This window comes from Apus apus, chromosome 6 (assembly GCF_020740795.1).
Source record: "Apus apus isolate bApuApu2 chromosome 6, bApuApu2.pri.cur, whole genome shotgun sequence".
Taxonomy (NCBI): domain Eukaryota; kingdom Metazoa; phylum Chordata; class Aves; order Apodiformes; family Apodidae; genus Apus; species Apus apus.
In genome coordinates this window covers 32,294,906-32,317,560 of record NC_067287.1, presented here as the reverse complement: position 1 = coordinate 32,317,560, position 22,655 = coordinate 32,294,906, and the positions used below count along the sequence as shown (strand labels likewise).

Genomic DNA, 22,655 nt, shown 5'->3' with positions numbered 1-22,655 from the left:
GATCCAACATTTTCGAAGTTGCTTGGTGGAGGAGAGGGGGAGGTGATGGGCCAGGCAGCACAAGTCATCAGCCTCATTTTGACCTTAAAAAAACAAGTTAAATCATCTCATCAGAAAAAAAACTGTTGTTGAATATTAGGTACTGAAACCCTGTGATATTCTGAGGCTCCTTGGCAGTGCCGTGCGCTCACAGGTTCTGTTGCTGTCTGTGAATCGTGGGTGCTCAGCATACTTGAGAGTCAGATGATTTGGATACAGGTGGTGTAGGTAAATTTAGGTGCCCTGAATAAATGCCCTGTGACAGGCTATTTAAGGTGCCCTGCGTGAAGTATGGGAGGGGGGTTGTATGTTTTGGGCTTTCCCCACAGGGGTAATTCACTGCTGCATTCACCAGGTTGGGCAGCAGCACGTGCCTTTAGGTTGCAGTCAGCAGGCCTAAAGCTGGCTGGTGGTGTTCTCCACAGCCCTCAGCTGCAGCAGCAACCTGGTGCAACTGGCAGTCCAAATGGCAAACTCCTGGAAAAATTTGTCAAGAAAAATAGATACAAACCTATCCTTAATCTTTTCTTTTTTCTTTGAGTGCATTTATTTTTTTGTATCCTAATTTCAAGAAGCGATGCATGTGTTTTAATGACTTGGGGTTCTGTACAATTTTATTTTAGTATCTCACCTGAATGAAAACCTTTTTGGGGATCTCTTTAAAAGACTTTTGTACTGTATTTATTTTATCATTGCAGATAAACGTTTCTGGATTTCTCCCAAAAGCTCAGTCAGACAGTTCTTTGACAAGCCTTTCAAGTTCAGAAAAGAGTTTCATTTTTATTAATAGTCGTCCAGTTCACCAGAAGGAAATACTGAAGGTAACATCATCCAGCTTCTTATTCAAGAAATAGAAATGTTACTTCTTTGAGAACAGAGACACCTGTGCAATCTGCAACCATTTTCCCCACATAAAATAGAGTATTACAGATGGAGATACTTGCATTTACAAGAGAAACCTCTTCCACAAGTCAGATGCTCCTGGTGCCTCAGTTCTATTCCATTTGCTGCAGTTTCTTAAGACCACAGAGCTGGAGGTTATGTTTAGGGCTCTTTAAAAAAATGTAATTTCAGATATTCTGTGCAAGAGATCAGCACAGTTGATTCTTTCTTTGTGTTAGCCTGCAGAAATACACTTAATGCAGTTTTCAGTGAGGGAACTTTGTGGTTTCTTCTAAGAGAAGTATTCTGAAAAAAAAAAAAAAAAAAGTAGGTTTTTTTCACTTCTTTCTGTGGGCTTATCAAGCAGATATGAATACTTTCCCTTTAAGTTTGTGTATGCGTTGGATAAAAATGAAAGTGATAGTGCAGCAGCATTGGCTACAGCTAGGCATTGTGTAGGCAGAATTTGATACTCTTGGGTTTCTCACACTACTGAACCTTGGAGCACCCTTGCTCTCCTAGTCCTTGCCCTCCCTAGAAAAGAAAATCATGCCAAAGTGTATGTGTAGGTTTTAAAGTGGAGACAATGAAGTAAGTTGGCAAGCGAAGCTTTGCAGATGTAAACCCTGAACTGTGGTATGTGAAGTGACAAATAACGCTGATCCATCTCCACACAGTATTTGATGTGCCTGGGAGTTCAAAGCTCAGCTTGAATCCCATGACAGAGGCAGCTTTTTAACCAGAGGCCAGAGGCCTAGATTCAAGGTGGGATTCAGAGTACTATTATACAAAGTAAAAATACATTGCCTTTCATTTAGGGCTGTTCTTGTAGCAATGCAAGTGGTGGTGTTCCACTGCCTTTTCCTTTTTTCTGGTGGGTGGGGGGGTCCAGTTTTATAATTGATTTTTTGGCCAGGTGAGGCTAACCATACATCTGTAAGAATATTTTTTTGTTGGGCCTGGAAAACAAGCTACAGGTCACTTACTTTTATGTCTGTGCTATGTATGGGGAAGAAGTGTTGGTGAACCAGGTAGTACTACAGTTCAGTGACAGCTGAGGACAGACTGTGGGAATATAAAGGCTAACATAACTTGAAAATAATAGAATTGCCTTGGTTGGAAAAGACCTTTAAGATCACCAAGTCTAATGGTTAACCCAGTACTGCCAAGTCCACCACAAAACCATGTCCCTCAGCAACACATCTGCATGTCTTTTAAAATGTGTCCAGGTATGGTGACTCAACCCCTTCACAAGTTTCATGCTATTTAAACAGTATTTAAGAATTTTTATATTTTTTTTATAACTAATATGCTGCAGCTCTTAATTCTTTAGGCATTCAATATAATTTTTTTTTGTCCTGTCAACATATTCTTTCTCCTGCTGAAGGAACCATGATACTAGAGGGAAATACAAGGATCTTTAATTGATCCTTCCAGTCAACAAGACCAAGATTCTGAAACAGCAAGATAATTTTATAGTCTTTTGGATGCATTTTTGGGAGGATTATAGAGAAAATAGTAAGGGCAAGTAAAGTTTGAGAAAAGCTGTAAATTTCTAATTGGGTTAATAAATGGAGCAAATTAATCCTGTTCTGTGAAAAGGGCAGGCCTGTGGTGAGTGCTGCTCTCTCAAATAGACTTCAGTTTGGCTGAAAGAGACAGCAGTGTAGTTGCGTTCTATAAAATTTTCTTTAACAAGGAAAGAAATAATAGTATTTATGCTGATTGAAGAAGTAAGTCTTGGAGTTGCAGTACAATTTGGGCATATTATTCCTTTTTTTCCCAAGTGTGATCAATAGATTAAATCAGAAGGTCAAAGTAGCTACTTGGAATTGGTTTGTTGGGTTTTTTTAAATTTAGCTTTGAAGATGTGGAAAACACCAGTAACTGCTCTTTTGATGATTATTCCAGCATACATACATTCCCCAAGGACCTTTTTAGCATTCCTTTAACTTAAAAAAAAAAAAACAAACCAACAAACAAACTAGTTATGCTATTATAATGTCAAATTTTGTTTCTGTGCCTTTGTGTCTGTTTTATTGTCTTTACTGACATGTTCTTATTAAATCAATCTGTAGTTAATTCGACAGTATTACAGTCAGGTGAAGCAGAAGGGCTGTACTCGTTCATATCCTATTTTCTTTTTGAATATTACTGTACCTGCCTCTGCTGTGGATGTGAATGTAACACCTGATAAAACTCAAGTTTTACTGCATTATAAGGTAACTACGATTTTAATCTGCTTTTGAGTTGTCAACCTTTTACTTAGATATGCATGATAAGGGCTTCTGGTAACTACTGAAATGTTTAAGCACTGTCACTGAATTTTTATTTTGTTTTTTTCTTCATGAAAGGATAGCTTGCCTTTGTGGGGCTGTTTTGTTTGAAAAGTATTGAACAGGCTAAGTGGAGGATTATTCAAAATTAATTTCTCACTTGATTGCAAATATCACGTTCACTGTGTCAGATGTGCGTGTGTTGCTTTGTTTTCAAATGACTTTATAGTGAGGGAAGCTAAACGGAATTCCCTACATAAATCTTATGCTTAAATTCATTATTGCACTAAGTAATCAGTTCTTAAAAGTAATGTATGTGAAGGTGGGGACCGGGGGAGTTGATTTCTGGTCAAAGCAACATTTTGCCATTATGTGTATAGATTATTGTTGACATCGCGTAAGTTTCAGGATATCCTGTTTATAGTCCCAAGACCTGAAATTTAGACCATATATGCTCATGTTTTAGAGGCTGTATAGGGATAAATTTCCACTTCACTTTGTTAAAAAATGCCACAGAAAATTAAGAAGGCTACATAGGTAAAGTGGTTATTTGAAGGGAATGTAGGCAGTAACATGAGTGTATTAATTCTCTTCTTCACTGAAAGTTTTATTTATCTATGTTAATTTTGTAAAGGTACTGCCTGTTAAGTGTCACTTGTATGAAAATTAACCCAGTATTCTCGCACTTAGTCTAGTTTAAAACTTGCCTGTGGTTGTGTTTTATTTTGTGGGTTGTTGGTTTTTCTTTTTCATTTCCATCATTTGACACAAAGCTGTCTTGGAAACATGCACCATAAAAGCACCTACAAAAACACGCTTACATGAAATAGGATGTTGTTGGTGCATCTGTCTATAAGCTTCTAACTCCATATTAGGTGGGAATAGCTTTACCTGATACTGGTTTAAGCAGTCAGTACCCTGTTACAAAGAAAGCAATTAATCCATTATCTGTTATCAAAGTAAACCAGTGAAGCAGAATACTCATCACAAAATACTTGAGGCTAAGGGTGTCCAGTTCAGAGTCTCTTTGAGCATGCATTAACAACCGAAACGCAAGAATCTGTTCAGATTTGTATGAAAAATATTCTGAATAAGATCAGTTTGCTTATTGTTCTATATTCTAGGTATCTCAGTTACATTTTCAGGTGTGTTTGTCTGTGTGAATTTTCTGGTTTGATTTTTTTTATTATTTATTTTTTTCCCCTTCACCCCCAGGAATCTGTCTTATGTGCTGTTGAAAATGTGTTGAAATCTGTGTATGGGCCACTACCTGCTACAGTCCCTGGTGAAAGTAATAAAACAGATGTTACCTCAGAAAACATGTTTGTTTATAGAACAGAACAAACAGATGTGGTTGTTAATGAAATGCGGCCATCTGGAAATGATGATCTACATGCTCATACTTCATTCCTGTCACTCAGCAGTGATGTGCAAAACTGTCAAGGAGGAAAAAACACAGAAATCTGCTTAAATCATCAGAAGTTTTGTGGTGATAATGTACATAGTGGCCTGGACATAAAAGAGGTTTCTCAGAGTGATGCCCTTCCAGACAGTTCTTCATTGTGTGAGGAGGAACAGAATGGACAGAATATGACCAATATTCAAAGTAACAGTGTTCCTGTGAGCCCCAAGTCTAAAAAAGCTGATGAGCATCTTTTGAGTTCTCATAATACTGATGAAAGAGAAAAAAATGAAGAAGCTGTAGTCCCTAGAGACTTATCTGAAATCTCTGCTGATAATTGGAGTATGGGAAGTGGATTTAAAAACAGTCTAGGAATCAGAGTGAAACCTGTTAAGATTTTGATTCCTGAGGTTGGAGGAACAATTAATAAGCAAAATAAACCTCCTGGTGAACAAAGCAATGAGCCACAAATCTCAAATCAAAGTAAAAAGAGAAGAAATATTATAAGTGAGAAATTTGGACGAGTGACAGCTTACGACTTAATTAATGGTAAAATAATAAAGAAGATGAGGTCTGCAATGGGATTTTTCACTCAAGAACATCGTCCAAAATTGATAGCTGATAATCCAAGGAAAAGCATGACAGACATCCTGCTGATGATTGAAGAGCAGTGGAAGAATTTGAATGAAGAGGAAAAAAAGAAGTAAGTTTTCAGGCTGTGTTGGTTCTGAATCTGGCATTTACCAACAAGCTGCCTGTAGTGAATTAAAAAAAAAAAAAGTAACTTCCCAGTTACCCATGAAAAAATAGAACAGAAAATTGTTGTTAGCTTTTCAAGATCAGCATTGATATTGTGAGTTGTCATCTTCTGCTGTGTGCATATGTACACAGATGATTTGAGTTGCTCGTTGTGACAATGTGCCGTACAGCAATTGGCTTAGGGACAGTTTTGCTGAATTATTTAGAGATAACAGGCAAGAAAACGTACTGTTTGAATCCTGTGAACTTCTGTTTTCTAAGGGCTGCGTGTGTGTTGTCACTCCTGATGCACTGTCAATGAAAACAAGCATGGTGATGGACGAGGCACCATATAGTTCCTCCAGAGCTTCTTTCAAAAAAAAAATGTTGTATTTTATTGCTACAAAGTGAAAATTTTTTTTCAGGATCTTTAGTGCTCACATGTTTAGTACACTCCTTTCCTCTAAATGTAGTACATATCCCAACCCAGGCTACTTCAGAATTGCATTTATAAACCAAATCAAATCACAATAGGAATTTCTTTTTCTCCCTGAAGAGCTATTCCATTGCTGGTTCACTGCATAGTACAGTTTGAATTTTAACCTCTAACAATCTAAAGCAAATTTATTTTTAGATTACAATTTGAATAGCTAAATTCTGTATTTTTCTAAAACTAACTGTCACTGAGTTTTTGAAATCCATCTGCAAGTAAGGGAAATATTTTAGCCTAATTTGGGACATGGGTTGGATTAATTAAAATAATAGGTATATGTTATCTTTTATATGGAACTTGTATTATGGGAAAAGAGTAATTAAAATAACAGAGTTTGAGACAATCTAGAGGCAGTTTAGAAGAAAAAAAAAGCACCATACTTTTCACATTTTGTTTGTAATTTTATAAAATGTACATCACTGTAGGGCATCACACCAATGAGTAAAATAGAAGTCGTTCTTCAGTAGTTTTACATGTAGTGATTTGAGTGCATACTGTGATTTGTAGCAGAAGCTTGGGAAGTGAAATTTTGGTTCTGAAGAACAAACTCATTGGAAGTGTTGTGAACATTTTTTTTACTTCACAGGAGCAAGGAGAGGTACTAGCACTGGAAAGAAAATTATACTAGCCAAAACTGTGTAATTTTAACACTAATGAGACATTAGTTTAGGAGAATGGTAAGAAAGAGAAGATATACATATTGAATTGCTGTTAACATGTCTGGGTTTTCCTTGGAAAACATCTGCATTATTCTGAATAGCAGCTATATCAGAGTTAAGTAAAACATTTTTATCTAGCTTCTGATTTAGCTAATTTAAAGCTCACTAAGCAAGCAATATGCCATGATCACAAAACCATATATGTGACAAGTGTTTTGTCCATAACTGCATTAGTAGAACTATTAACATATTAGTAGAAATCTACTCTTAATTATAGTCATGCTTTTAATGAAATGAAACAAAAGGTTCTGCCAGCTGTTTCAGAAAAATTTTATTTGCTCTGCCTTAGCTTTTGAGATTTCATGGTTGCTTTCCTGATACAACTGTTATGTTTAAGAGTGTGCCTACAAATTAGTTTTGTATTAGTTCAGGATGGAGAGGTTTTTCTTATATGTAGGAATGGCTGCAGGATGGTCCAATGGATGTTGAAATGAATGAAAAATCTACCAGTAATGGTATCTGTACAATTTCAGCTTTGGTGGACCTCTCTTCTGCTTTTAATCTTTTGAAACTGCCTCAGAAAATAACAAATAGGAAGAGATACGCAGTCATCTTTTCCACCAAGGCAGCAATCCAGAAGAACTGTTCTATGTCTGGCAGAGAACGTAAGTCTACCAGATACTCTGGATAAATTGGGCCACCTAGAGGTAACAACAAATGTATATACAAGAGGGCAGCCACAGTGCCTTAGTTCCACTGTCCCTCCAACTTCATGCAGCCTTCCTGGCAAGGCGCTGCTTTTCCTGGGAACTAGTCCTCTATCCTTCTGTGATAAGGTCACACACTTGTGTTACAATGAGTGTGCTTGGCTACAGTGTCTCTGTTTCTTGCTGTGGCTTCTCCAGCAGGTCTAAATGAATTTAAATCCCTTGGGGAGCTGTATGACCAACAGATGTCTCATAGTGACACAGGACAGCCTTTTCCAAACAAGCCAGCATTTATTACTCAACTGGAATGTAAAATGTTATGGTCTTTAGGTTATAATAGAAAAGGAAAACTTCCATGCGTGTCCATGCTGGCAGCATCATATATCCCCCCTGCTTTGCAAAGTCAGGATTTAATTCCTTGCGCTTACTCTGCTGTCAATGCATCTTGCATGTGTTTCTGGCCTTAATATATCTTGTGTCTCAGACTCAAGTAGGAGTGGGTGAAATCCCTCCAAATGCCATGACAGTGGCAGCAGAAGTTAACCTGAAAATGTAGGAAAGGTTCAGAGCCACACACACTATCATGGGGCTAAGAAATTACTTTGTCAGTGCTCTACAGTAATTTGTCACAAGTAGATTTGTTCCTTGGGAGAAACATCATTTCAGGTATCATGGCCTTTGCTGTCTATTGACAGGGAAGAGCACGCACATAGATAGTCATTAGTGGCTGGTAGTAACTAGGTTGTAGAGTGGCTTTTTATTGCCTGATAAGCTTTCCGTGCATCTCATGGCTTGTGTGCCTGTATATCCATTATTTGTAACTCTCTAACACAGGGGAAAATACGCTTGCTTAGCAATTCCATAAAAATTCTTTTTTATTGTATTTTAACTTTTTAGTTAACATGTTCCTTTCCTTTGGATGGGAGTAATTTGGTGGTACCATCTGGTCATCAGCAATCCATCACGTGTCTAGTCAGCTCCGTTCATCTACTGCCAGATATTAATCATGAATAATGGTATTAATAATTGGTATATGTTGCTTGTCCCCAGCATCTGTTCAGTCATAACAATAGGTCCACATTCTCCACTCCTAGGAAGCACTGCTAGTACCTGAAACCTATGCATTTCAGAAGAAGACTGTAAAAAGCTGATAATGGGCAGTTAAAAGCTCTTTCTTGTTTTCCTCTTCACGAAGGAAGGAAATGCAGGAGGAGCATGTAATGCATAACTCTGGGTGACAGTGTGAGTTGATTTGATTTCATTATGTGAAGAGGCTGATGCTGAGAGGTGTATTACATTTGGAATGGGGTTCCAGTCTATTCTAAACATGAATGAATCTACACAAGTGGCCATCTCTGGTCAGAGTTTACTCCAAATAGTCAGATTCAGATTATCTCATTTGTCTTAAGAGATTTAAGAGATCTTATATTAAAAAGTTTTAGTAATATGCAAGATATTTGGGTTTAAGAAGCAAGGGAAAAATTACGAGACTTGGGAACCATTTTCTAGTGAAGCCAAAGCTGTCTTTGAAACCAGACTTCATTCTAGTCTTCCACTTCTCTTCTTACACACAGTTTTACAAATTTCCTTGGTTTATGTTTTGTGGGTTGAGGAAAGGTTTGTGAATTCACAGGTTGAGAAGAAACTGTTCTTGTAGCACTTGTTGATTATACTTGCCTGTGTGGAAGGATTTTTGGAAGGGCAAAGGCATTCCCTTTGTAGTTTGAAAACCTGCTATTTTCTTTGATTCTGAACAAATGACTGATGGAGATGGATATTAATTTGCAAAACCCTCACAATCAAAGCCTGTAAGGCTAGAATTTTTTGGGTAGCATATAGTAACAGGCAACTTGGACTTTCTTTAGAAGTGCTTTTGTTTTGGATTACCAGTATATCACTAAAAACTCAGTTCTCTTACAATTAAATATTCTCCTGCATTGCAATTGGGTCTATTCTGGTTAAATCTATAAATGTATTTGGGAATAAAAAAAATTCTGTTCAAGTTATTTCACCCATTCATTTTAAAAGGAGCAGATGTTTTCTATCTTAACGTTTACTCCATAGTTTCTAGGACATGATTTATTGCAAGAAACTACTTAGGCCGACTTTTTTAGTTAACTAAATATTGGTACCATATGTGAATGCTAGCACATCATAATTAATTGCAAATGGTGACCCTTTTGTTGACCTTCATTTTCCAGCATGCATACACATAATTGAATCAAACTGTTCCAGCAAGTAGCAATAAATAAATATGACCAGCTAAAATACTTATTTCCAATACTTATATATGATAGTACTACTTCTTTTTATTGAGGATTGGACTGGTTTGAATTACCTGCTGGAATTCAAAGTATCAAATAAGGGCAAAAAGAGGGAATCCAGTAAGTAACTCCATAGGCCTTCAAAAAATTAAGATTCATAAGTAGTAGACAATTACAAACTTGGCACCTATAAAAGTTCAGCTATCTTCCTGACATTTTCAAGCTCATTAAGAATACATTCATAATGTAGAGCTCTAGTATGTAGTAACATTTAAAATATTTAGTCAGCATCTAGGAGTAGCTTATTAATTGGTATGTTTTGAAAAATCTGTTAGTTTACTAGTTACAGAATTCTGTGAGAATTGTATCTATGCTGTCTTCTCATGCTTTTTATTTTTGTTTAACTTTAGGCTGTTTGAAGTCAAATATAGTTCTTCATAAGCCTCAGGCTTTATTTAGTCCAAACTCTTACCTACCTTCATGGATTCCCTGTGAAGTCTGCACAGCTCTAGAAGCTTAAATGACTTCGTGGACTGGGCTGATTGTACCTGGGAAAATACTCCTTTCAGAACTATGTATCTGATTGTGAACTGGACTCAAACAGTATTTGGGACTGAGGTCAAAAGCAGCCTGCTGTAGCTCTTTGTATGATGCAGTCTGCTCCTCCTCATTCAGGAATTCAGGTTTTGATGGCTGTCTTGATGACAGAAAATTGCCTACGTACCATCTTCACAGGGTAAGGTAGTAGCAGCACAGTCCCTGCCGCCTCCTTCATAGTCAAAAGCATATTGGTGTGGTTACTTGAATGAACCATGAGAGTTGTTCTTTTGTTTTAGTATGTTAGGATTTGGGGTTTGAGGTGTTTTATCTGATAATGCTGCTGGTTTGTTTTTAAAGTTATGAAGTCAAAGCTGCTAAAGACTTGGAACGGTACAACAGAGAGGTCAAGAAAGCTATGGCACAGACAGAGCCCCGGCCAAGGAAGGAGGCAGAGAAACAGAAACCTAAGCCGAAGACTTCCCCATCCAACCAGCAGGAGCATAACGAGATGCTTGATGTTCTATTTGACGAAGAGTTCGAACCTCAGGAGCCTTCGAAAACTGTGACAGTGCCTTTTTCTCTGAGTTCCTGTAGACATCACCTTCAGAGACAGGAGAGAAATTATTCAGATGAACACGAGCTTCTCCTGATCCGTCGTCAGAGTTTTCCTGATGTCTGGATATTTGCTACAGAAAAAAAGCTAATGTTGCTGAATCCATATAGATTGGAGGAAGTCCTCCTACACAAAAGATTATTGATGGATCATAACCTTCCAGTAGAGAAACTGGACAAGCCAGTTGTGTTAACAGACAGGTATTTGTATAATATTTCAAGCATCATTTGATAATTTTTTTACAGAAAACTCTGGTAAGGCCCTTGTTTCCTAATTCTGTTATCATTTAGACATTTGTTTATCTATATGAAGAGATTGTTGGTTTGTGTTCTTTTGCCTTATAGGAATGAAAAGCCTAATCATACTCCAGTTGAAATAAGAATGAATTTTGACTGGTTTCATGGATGATACAGTAAACATAAATTTCTACCCCCAGAGAAAAATTAAATGCTACACATTTTCACAGCTTTGCTCTAGATAACTTCCCCTGTGGATCATGTAATTATTATTATCATATGCCTGAATTTTGTCTCTCTTTAGATAAGTGAGTAGTTGCTATTTTGGTTCTTTAAACAAATTACTCTTTCAGAATACTTAGAGAAATCTTGATTGCTTTTCATCACTTCTTTTTTTCTGTATTTTTCTCAGTGTTTTAATTTTCAAATTAGGGATTTTGACTTTTAACCCTTTTGGAATTATTTTTTTTTCCAGTCTTCTTGGTGGATCTCAGTATATGGCTGCTCTTTATAAAATGCAGAAGGATTGCCAGAGTTTCAGTGGATCAAGTTTTTTGTCAGATCCAAGACTTGTAGCAAATGGATTCCAGATAAAAGTGATAGAAGGTATGATGGTTTAAAAATCTTTCTTCTGATTTCACTATTTAAATGATTGTTAATGTAGATGATGTTATTCTACATCACTTTATCATTTAAAGCACTAACATCCTGTTTTCCGTAACATTGAGATTTTATTACTTGGCAAAGAATGTCATCCACATAAAACACTGTGAATGGAAACTGATAGCTGAACAGAAAACTTTATTACTGTTTCAAATAATGCTCTGGAATTTACCTTTTCCTGACTTTTTTTTTCCCCTCAAAATGCTGGATGTTGATATCCTTAATTGCCATTCTGACAGAATTTAGATTAAACAGAGAGACTTCCTTATTCTTAGCAGCTTCCTTCAAGATGATGCTTGCAGAAGCTTCTGCAAATACGTGCTTAAACAACTGTGCTGTTGAGCAGTTGAGGAGGTCCAGTAAGGAGCTGGATCTGGTTATGGACCAACTTTCATATCAGGGTTGTAGCAGAGGCCAAAGGAGCCAGTAAAGAGAGAGAGACAGGATCATCATCAAACCTTCGAGTTTCATCTGAACTTTTTTTTGAGACAGCTTACTTTTCAATGCCTCTGTTGATAACAGAACAAATCCATTTCATAAAGCAATCTTTTACTTTAGCAAGAGATATCAAATGTTTATACATTTTTCTGAAGAATGATCCGTAGACTTGCTGTTGGAAACCCAGGGGCAACCCACCCAGGATTCATTCTGCAGACCGGGATTTCTCTAGCAGAATTCCAAGAAAAGCAAACATCTTTGGGGTAGTACCTAGCTGACAGCTCTGAGAAAGATTCACTGTAAGAGCCGTTAGAAATGCTATAGCTTCATGTGTTGCAGATCCGCACATATGTACAGTGATGACAGATCTGCTGTAACATATGGGATCTTTTAAGGGTAGGTACAAAAAAGGGATGTGGAACAACTCTTTCACTCAGTGGCTGGTTCATTGGAAGAACCGAGCCTGAGCTGCTTTCTTAACTGAATCATGCACAGTAAGAAAAAAAAGGAAACAGTTCAGACTGGCTAAATCCCTAGATAAACAGCAAAAACGTTGTAGAAGAGGTGTTCGTGGTGATAATCTTAGATTGAATGATGAGGGGAATAAAGTTCCTATTATAAGAGGCAGCTCCTAAACAGTCTATTCAGTCTAGCAAAGAAAAAACTGAAGAGGTCTGCGATACATCTCTCAACAAATATGGGAGGAATGGATTGTTGCTTAGCATTTTTACTCACATCCTTTTTTCTTTTCCCCACTTCCTGATAATCCTAAATTTGCTCAAAATCTAATTAATGTAAACTGGATGTGAATACATTGAATGTGAAAATCTGAAGATAGCTTCTAGGCAACAACAGAAGAGAATGGTTGACTGGTCTTGTGGTGCTGGACATGGGAAACTAGTTTTAAGATAGCTTGATAAGCTTAAGAGCAGAATTGTACAATAAAACAGCAAAAGAATTGACACAGTAATGAGGAAGTAGTAACCGTCTTCCAATCCTGTCTTCGTAAGTATGTAAAATTAAGGAAATTCAATCTTGTGAGGAAACTCTTCTAATTTGGTTTAAGAGTTAGTTAAAGTAATTGGTGAAATAATAGTGCTTTATATGCACTGTGCAGGTCAACATACCATGGTCGTGGACTTGATCAGTACCATACACCTAGTCGATACAAAGAAAGGGAATCTAATTCAGTTCTCTCTCCCAGTCTTATATTTTAACTACTTGAGTGAAATGTTAATAACATCTGAGTCTTGTCAGTCATGTTTATAAGGTTCTGCTGATGACATTATAGTAGTTACAGCCTCTGTTATTAAAAGAGCATGACATTTCAGATGATGGTAGAAATACCAGCAAACAAGTGGAATTTCTCCCTGATTTTTTTCCAGCTGACCTAAGGATTTTTTTAAAATACTTCATCAGTCCCTCCTGTTTTAAATTTTTAAAAATTCATTCTTGAAATCGGCTGTCTTCTACAAATAATCATTAAAGCTGATTTTTAGTAGCACAGGTGTTAATTACTAACACTCCTTACATCCCCTTTTCAATATGCAGTTTGAGGTTATTAATGTATAGATCCTTGTTGTATAATCTTAACAGAAAGTGACCTGCAGATCAGGAGTGATTTGTCCCATTTACACCTGACTATTCTATAGGATTTCTCAACTTTCAGAGGTCATAAAACATTCTTCACTGTTCTTATAGGAGCATAATTGTTTCATTTGCTGTCTGAATTCAGTGTCTGTTTTTGCAGTGTTTTGAAACTCAAGGCACAGCCTGAAAGGGAGGCTTTCACATTTTGTTGAACTAGGAGTTGCCTCAGTGTCAAGGTTTTGTTTCTTCAGTTTTGTTTGTTCAGGATATGTTGTTAATTTTTTAGTACAGGGGCTGCCACTTTGTATGGTGGATCATCACGTCAGCTTCCTGTAGAGAAGTGTCTAGAATTCACATGTGCATTTACCCCATGGCACCTGGAGAATTTCAGCTTAGCAGCATCCAAAGGAGCACACCTGAACCCTATTCTCTATGCACATACCTTAACTCATTTTTTCCCCAACTTCTTGGGTGAATTGGATGAGTCCTACTATTTGCTGTCTCTAAACTAACAGTCAACTCTTTCTCGGCATCAAGGTCTGCTAAAGTATGCTTGAAGATCTAAGCTTTCCTTTGGGATTTCAATCCTGACATGGTCATATTAGATGGCACTTTCTGACTGCTGGCTGATTTTTTATTAATGGCCCCTGGTGCATGGCTTCCTTTTCCATCCTGGGTCAAGAGTTTCGCTTTATGTGTTAGAGAATTTCCTTTTCTGAAAGAGGTGTCCTCTTTTATGTCACAAGCAAAGGTTCCATTTCTTTACCTTTAAATTCGAATGTGGAGGTGGTATTTCTGGTAAATTCTTCTTGCAAGATAACAAGCCTTTCTGTTGATCCATGTGGTAAGTCTGTCTTGCCATCAGTAGCTCTAAGATACCTTCAAAAACAAGAACAAAGGAAACTTAAATGCTCCAATTCAATGTCTGGCAGTTTTGACCACAGAAGAAGAGGCTTTCCTTGGCTGATGGTGATCTCTGAAGAGGACTGTCAGACTAGTAGGTTGCATTCATTGATTATTTGCATTTCCACACATTCTGCCAAAGGAGGAGAGAAGGACCCTAAGTATTGCTGCCTATTATCTTACATTAGGTGTATTCATAATATGCAGATATTAACTCTGAACACAAGACCTCTTCCTTTGTTATTGAGCACCTCCCAAGGACTGTTTCCTAGGTAAGTATCATGACTTGAAAATATATATATATATATAAAATCATTCCTTCTTTCCTCTTGGTGTGGGGGGTGTTTTATGGGACTGATAGTTTATTTACTAACAAGCAAATGTGAACCGCTGCCCTGATTTGAAAGGTGACTTTGGTATTCCTCTTTTTTTATTGGGCTTGTATCTCAGCTGCTCTTTCTTTAAGATGCTTCTTCACAGTTTCACTTCCTACCTTTTGGCAACTTATGGCACTAAGGAGCTATTTAAAAACGTTTTGATTCTGATAGTTTCTTACTTGAAAAAAACCACCACAAAACAATTATATAGTATTGTTTTTTCCTTGTTTGGATGACTTGTAAGGAACAACTTCTCTCATAGGATTAAAAAAAAAAAAAATCATTACTCTTGCACTAATTTTGTTAGATCTTGGGATTAGTACCTGGATATTTAATCTTTCTCTCTCATTGTGGTTGCAATTCACAAAAATAAAACTATACTATTTCATGGCCAAGACCTTTTAGCTAGGGGGGTGGTTCTCAACTTTAGTTACTCTTAATAACCTACCAGAGTCTTTCTCACAGGCACAGACATGATCACTCTGAACCACATGGCACCATGTGACACCAGATGCACAAGCAGGCATTCAGCTTCTTCTGGAAGATTGGGATGTCATCCCAGTATTCAGTTGAAAAATATGATCTCTCTTCTAAGTCATGCCTTCTATTCTCTTTGTTTTGTCAGGTGCTAAACAATATCTGTGTAGTAATGCCATTTTATTCCCCTTCTCACTCTCCTCCCTTTTGCAGTCTGCCTGCGTAATTGCAGCCACTTTTCTTTCTGACTGAGGAGGCCATTCTGCTGATTCTGATTTGTTTGTGAGCCCACAGACAGCAAAACTGATGTACTCGACCTCAGCTTGAGCATTGCCAGTACCATTAGTTGATCAGTGGTCAAGGCAGTTTTAATTCCAGAATTTTGTCTTCTGTTTGGAAACCCACAAGTCTGCCCTTATTTACCTGATTTTTGCCACTGCCTATGGGCAGTACCTACCAGCTTAGAGTGAGGATGCTGAACTGCTCTTAGAGTTAGAATTGGGCTGGTTGTTTTTTTTTTAATCAGAGATGGTAATTTGATTTTAGTAACATAAAATGGTTATCAACTGTTGACTTACTAGATATATTTGCTTAAATGGTCAAACTTTCATTTGTGTCAGCCTTACATCTCCGATATGTTTTTCTTGGACTACTCCTAGCAGGTTTTGGAAAGATCTAATTAGGCCTTTTCTTCCTAAAAATTACTTTATTTCACATTCTTAAGGGGTTTTCAACTAGATTTTTCTCTGGATAGCTGACAGTGAAAAACATGTTGTGAAATAGCTCAGAAAAAGCTTCTTGCTGTCAGTGTGTCAGTTAGGCAAAATCAATAGTTTCTTTGTGGAACGTGCCAGTTGTTGTGATTTGCAAAGCTGTGACGCTGAGCTCCAGTTCGTCTCCCCTGCCCTCCCGCCCCCTCATGTTCTGGCCTCACTGAGGCTTCAAGTGATGCTACCCTTTGGGAGAGCAGTGTGTTTGCTTTTACTTAACTCTGTATTCTGGGATCTGCCAGGCATTTGTTTGGTGGGCATAGCTCGCAATGACCCCTGCATACAGAGAAGCATTTCAAGAAGTAAGATGGATTACTTTCCATCCAGTTCTTCTTAAGATGTGTTTGTTATATCTGCCTTCACAGCACATCTGTCTGTTTCCCTCTAGGAAAGTCCAAGAGAGAGAGATGAATTCTTAGCTGAAAATGAGCTGAGAGCAAAGATCACTTCTTACCTGCTTTTGTAACTATGTTGGGCCTTGGGCCATGCTCCAAAGCAGGCTTTTAGGGTAGTATTTTCTGCCTGATGGAGTATGTGTACCCAACATAAGTATATACAAAGAATGTGCTTACAAGGCCTAAAGGAGCAGGAATAGGTAAATAACCCATCTTCCTTGATAATATAAGCTACCTTAGCTCTCATAACTGACCAGTGGAAAATCATGCTGCTACTTCATTTCAGTTTTATTTCGACCATAGACTGGAAGATAGATAGTCATATAGTGTCACCTAATCTAGGTGGCAGCTGGAAAGAGAACAGTTTTTCCTTGCCATCAAGAAGGAATTATCTGAAGACAGTTGTGAATGCTTTGTTTGGAAAGAGAGAATTTTTAGCAATGAGAAATCCACATTTTTAGTCAATTGAAAGCTAGTTTATTTGTTCATGGAAATATTTTCCTTGGAAGTTGCAAAGCATTTCATAGAAACTATCATGGAAACTGCTTGAAGACTGCTGTTTGAACACTCAAAAATCTTAATGTGTATTTTTTTTTTTTTAATTTACAAGTATCTGCTTATATAGTAAAATGTTGCAAAGACTTGCAGGTAAATACATGTTAATCAGCATCAGTGTACAGCTTTTCAGTCTAAAGAATGCAAGCAAAAAAAAGAGAACGAAACAAATACTAAAGAATACCACTTCTCTTAGCCAGAATTTGCATTGTTCATTTTTATGTTAGACTCTTCAAAGCCTCCTGTGACTTCAAATTAATGAGCAGTATGCTGAAGGCAAATCTGGCTGTTGAAATTTGGAAACAGTAAAATTGCTGTTGGTAAAGCTGAAGAGGATCGAGCATCAGCAGTCTCATTAACAAGGATTGGATCTAGATGATCTTTAAGGTCCCTTCCAACCCTGGCCTTTCTATGATTTGGAGTGGGGGGAAAGTAGTTTTGCAAATCCAAAACCTCACCATCATGCACTACAAATTCAAGTTTTTAAACTGGAAATCTTAACACTTAAAATTTAACACATTTTTCTCTCCTGTCTTGGTTTAGCTTATATAGAGGTAATTATTGAAAGCTTGTCAAACACAAAGTTCTCATTTTAGGAAGAAAGCAGCATAATCAAATGGTCTGAAATAGTCACTCAAATCTAGTCTTTCAGTAAAGTAAAATTGCGATTAAAATTAAGATAAAAGAGCTTGAGGAGATGAAAAGCTAACTTTATCTTTTGCTCCTTCCTCTTTTTGGCAGCCTTTTCTATGGGGAAATACTGACATAGTACATCATCCTCTCTCACCTTAACAACTGGTGAACTATTAGATATTTTAACATTTTGCTTTAAGCTGAATTTGATCACAGGCTTACAGCAGTACATAAAAAATGTCTTGTTTTTCCTGGCCACTATTAGGGAAAGTCAGCTTGAAAAAGAGAGGGAAGACAGTGCTGAGTGAAAAAGGAAATAAAATTTCTAATGTAAAGCACTGTTAGATGTGTAGCTGGAAGCAGGTTATGTGATTCTTTTTTTTTTTTTTTTTTTGAGGGGTGGGGGGTTTGTCCCCTATATCAAATCCCCACTCTAGTCAAGGTATCTCATGCCATGCAGCTTAAAGAGACCCAAGGACATTACGTACCTGGTGACACATGGATATTTAGAAAAAAACTCAGCCTGCTCAGTCCTCCTCTTCATCTTCATCTGCTCCTATTTAATGACTGTCAAATAAATAGGGGTTGATTATGGGTAATGGTCTGATCTACTAGCTAATAAAAGTACATTGTGTTGTCTTATATTGCCATAAGTATTTTCTCTCTCTTCTGATGCGTGATCACTAATCATGGTTTGTTAGTTTAATCCACTTTGTAGCAACCTTTTCTCTAGCTTTTTTGACTTTACAAAAACCATTTGTGACCCGGACTAAATGTAGTTTCTCCTACCTGGGGCCAGTACCCAAGTGAGGGTTTATTTTCATTATGAACTGTATTCTTTTGTGCTCTCCCTGTGAAGCTCTTTACTTCTTAGGTTTGTAGAGGAGAAGAGAAGGTAGCCATGCGAGCTGGGTTGAGATTTCTGTGCACCCAATATGAATGAGAGGAGGAACTCTGGAGAACTGCATGAGAATATGTGAGACAGACCCCTAGAGAACTTGCTTCTGGGAGGGGGAGTTGAGTTAGCTGTACAGTAACAATTTCATCAAAACCTTTTGCAAGTAGTCTGAATAATAAGTGAAATCTCTTGCATGTGAAAGATTGAATAGGTATTTTGTTGGGAAGGTTGTTTAAATGTTTAATTCATAATTCCTATTCAGAGTTGCTCCTGCTGCAGCAGTGGTACCATGTGAATGAAGTGTGTCACAGAGCCTTGAATTATTTGGGGTTGAGTTCTTCCTCTGCTGTGGTACAAGAAAAAATTGCTTATTTCAGTAAAAGCTGAAGTTGTTATGATAACATCTGAACTCTACAGAGGTACAAACCAATTACATAGAAAACAGTGCCAATACTCAGTTTTACTTTTTTCAAACTAAACTGTATTTTATTAGTAGCTTCTACTTTCAATTTCACATTATGTTTCTTTGAAGCCATAGAATTATGCTGCAATATGCTGGAAATGCTGCAAAATGTAAGCATTTAGACAGTACCAGCTAGGATTTGAATTAAAATAATCTGAAAAAGTTTTTAAGTGAATAAGCACATATCATCATAATGAAACATTGGACAAATATATGCTTTTTGCTCCATGGAAGGAATAAAAAAAGTTTCCTTGTTGTATTGGATTTGTGAGACTGATCTACTAAGTGATTTTACATCTTTACATCTTTAACTTTCTCTGCATTGCTCCAGCATAGAAATCAAATGTTTTGTTTTTGTATTTTCAGGTGCTTCAGTGGCAGAAAGTCATCTGGAAATAGAAGGGATGGCAACTTGTGTGCCATATTATGGTATTTCTGATTTGAAAGAAATTCTGAGTGCAATAGTTGTTGGAAATGCAAAGGAAGTATATGAATGTAGGCCTCTCAAAGTAATAAATTACTTGGAGGTAAGACAGAGATTTACTTTTAAGTACTGGCCATCTTGGCTTGTAATAAATCCTTAAACGGTCTGAAAATCTTCAGGTTTTTGTTTCAACTAATGTAGTTCTGTTCTAAACAGTTACTTTTGAAAAGTAGTATAATAATTTTCAGTTAAAGAAGAAAAATTCCTATGATTCAGTCAAACAAATGGTAGAGATAGATAAATGGAAACTTTTTGCCAGAAGAAAAGCTGTCATTGCAATTCAGACACTGAAGTAAAAAAAAATGAAGTCTTGCATACAATGAGCTCCATATGCCTCTGCCAAAGCTTGCATTTACTTAAAACTTCAGTAACTTCTGCAGTTAAATGCAGTTAAGGGAAGCACACACTCGATGAACAGCAAGTCTTGTGAGTCCACTCTAATCAATGCCACAGCGAGGAAGTTCTGTGGTGCACTTGACAGAGAGGAAACCATGTGTCCTTCACAAGCAGTCAGCATTATTAGTTGCCAGAAGCATGGTAACTGAGTAAAATAATCTTTAATCTGTTTTCTTACAGAAGTTACTATGGAACAGTTGGAACTGGGATGACTAGTGTTAGTATTTGCTGTGCAAATAGATAAAATTATCCATCCAATGGGTGTGAAGTTTCAGAGATAATTAGTATATGTGGTACTATTTAAAGCTGGAGTAACTATCAGTAGTAGTTTTCTATCACTTCCTACCTAGACACTTCACTAATGCTATTTTTAATCCCAATTCTTAAGACTTCCCTTCAAAAAGGTTGTCAAAATCTTTAAGTCTCTTCTTACTTAAGCATTTGCTAACATGCTTTCCTGGATTGGGCTACTTCAAAATGGAGCTTAGACATTTGTGCAGAATGTGTTTTATCTTATAAAAATCTGTTACACAAATCTTTTCCTGTATTTCTGAGGCAGTTAGTTTATAGCTGCCTTTGGAGCAAGTGATTCTGTTTTCTACGACTGAACAATCTCATGCACTCATGAAAGAAGCTTAGCAAAGGGATGATTTAAATCTTGAAACAGGGATGGTTTGCAACTTGGTTTGGAGGCAGCTTTATTTCCTCTACTAAAAAATACCCATCAGTGAGATGGAGTGGGATTGAGTTGGTTGTTATATATATAGACATACACATACAAAAAGTGTGTGTGTGTCTGTATACAGATAAATACATAGCTGTACACACACAGATACATCTAAATGTATATATCAAGAGATCATCAAAGCAAGGCTTATTAAGAGCAATGTTTATTCTGTGAGGAACTGTCAGAAAGAAGATGCATGTGGAGTGGTAGCAGTAGCTGGAAATGCATATTTAACTAGGACATATATGGCTTGCCGTCATGAAAAAAGACACTATGAAAAGAAACAGTTTTCACCATTCTGGGGAGTAAGCACTGGAAATGTCATTCACTGTCATGTTCAGATTTGTAACTGTTATAAGTTTCATGTTTGAATAGGCAGCAAGTCTGCTGCTTTTGCTCTCTTTTTGTATACTCAGAAGAAAGAATAGGGAAGTGCTTAAAGCAGCAGCCTTCCTACGTAGAGAATAGTCCACAGTGATTTGTTTTCCACTTGGAAGAGTGGGAGAAAATCCCAGACAAATAAAATGAGAAGATTCCCATTAAAACATTATGGATGCTGCTTCAGGTTTGTGCACTCTGAAGTGGTACTATATGCCACATCCATTTCTGTCTAGGCAACACTAGTAAAGTACAGGAGAGAAGGAAATGGCAGGAATGCCCACCTGGCAACTTATTTTTGAAGTTGCTTGACTCCTTGAGGATGGATGATTCAGTAGTTGTGCTTAGCAGTCACATCTGCTTTCTAGTTTTGTGACATAACAGAATGTGGTAGACAATAGTTAATACAACATTAAACTTTCACTATCATATTTTGAAAACTTTGTTTAGCTGCCTGTTTGGCTTCATTTATGCTAGTTTTAAAGTTTTATCATGCAGATTGTGTCTTGTGAACTGATAAACACCTTCAGCTGATACTGGTGCTAACAGGAAGTAAGATATTCAGAAACACAAAGCTTCTTCAAATGTGAACCCTAGAAGAAAAAGAGAACAGACATGACCAGGAGACTGACTGTGCCTCCATGAAGCGGTCAGGAAATTACCAATAAGATACGTTTAGAGTTACATTTGGGTTTCTGGGATTTGGGAGTGCTTATCAGCAGAAAAAAAAAGTGACCTGTAAACTGTGAGTGTTTTAATTCTGCTTTCTGCTAGCCCCAAGTTAATGTGTTAAAAAGTAGTGCTTAAAACTATTGGGGTTTTGTTTTTGTTTTCTTTTCCACAGGGAGAAGCAGTACGTTTAGCTCGGCAGCTGCCCTTACATTTGTCCAAAGAAGATGTACAAAACACAATTTACAGGATGAAGCAACAGCTTGGAAAGGAAAATAAAGGCTGTGTTCATGGTCGTCCTTTTTTTTATCACTTAGCAGATATTCCAGAAGTTGATGAGCACAACTCCATGGAAATTGTTCAGTAAATGGAACGTTTTGCTTGGGATCATATTTCTCTTGCCTAATTTGATCATTACTCTATAATTTCATTATGTTTTGTGCAAAGCTTTTGTATAATGACTTTTCATTTATCACATGTTCACCTCCTAGAGACTTTTTTAATTTAAATTCAAATGCTAACTGAAAACTGGAAATACTGTAGAGAAATAACTGATGGCTATTTTTTTTAAGAATTTATTAAATAAATGTTCTCAACTGGTTTGGTGCTTTTCCTTATTGCTACAGGTTTAGAAAATACCAGTATATCAAAATGCTTTAGATGTGCTTAGAAGTTGCTTTCAACAGAGCCTGGGAAAGGTTATTGTGCTAGGGCCATGAGATATTAATTTTTGAAGGAATGCCAGATAGCTGTAGGTATTTAAACTGCCATTTGTAGTTATAGTTACACTTCCATGGTGTTGCATTTCGATTTGCAAATTTTTGGCTTGCATAAATTAATATTTTCAGTCCTAGTGTCCAGTCTTCAAAAAGGATTTTTCTAAACTGCAAATAGAGTATTTTTAGTATTAGCTTACACAAGTGTGGTACACTCTTAGAACTTTAGATAAACAGAAACTGGCCAGTGACTTGAAAGATGAGAGGATCAGAA

The 22,655-nt window shown here is 37.0% G+C and overlaps 1 protein-coding gene across 9 annotated transcripts in view; it reads left to right on the top strand.

Moving 5' to 3' along the window:
- The window catches only part of PMS1 (PMS1 homolog 1, mismatch repair system component), a 47,194-nt gene extending 24,928 nt beyond the window's left edge, over positions 1–22,266 (top strand). For 3 of the 9 annotated variants that reach the window (XM_051622948.1, XM_051622949.1, XM_051622952.1), the window contains 7 exons: positions 738–860; positions 3,000–3,143; positions 4,413–5,302; positions 10,358–10,813; positions 11,325–11,455; positions 19,378–19,538; positions 21,841–22,266. In XM_051622948.1, coding sequence (XP_051478908.1) covers positions 738–860; positions 3,000–3,143; positions 4,413–5,302; positions 10,358–10,813; positions 11,325–11,455; positions 19,378–19,538; positions 21,841–22,032 — 2,097 coding nt within the window. In that variant the 3' untranslated portion in view covers positions 22,033–22,266. Of the gene's footprint in view, positions 1–737; positions 861–2,999; positions 3,144–4,412; positions 5,303–10,357; positions 10,814–11,324; positions 11,456–14,472; positions 14,716–19,377; positions 19,539–21,840 lie in introns of those variants that run through there. The other 6 variants (XR_007889842.1, XR_007889841.1, XR_007889840.1 and 3 more) reach the window with 6 other exon arrangements.
- Positions 22,267–22,655: the final 389 nt, after the last annotated feature.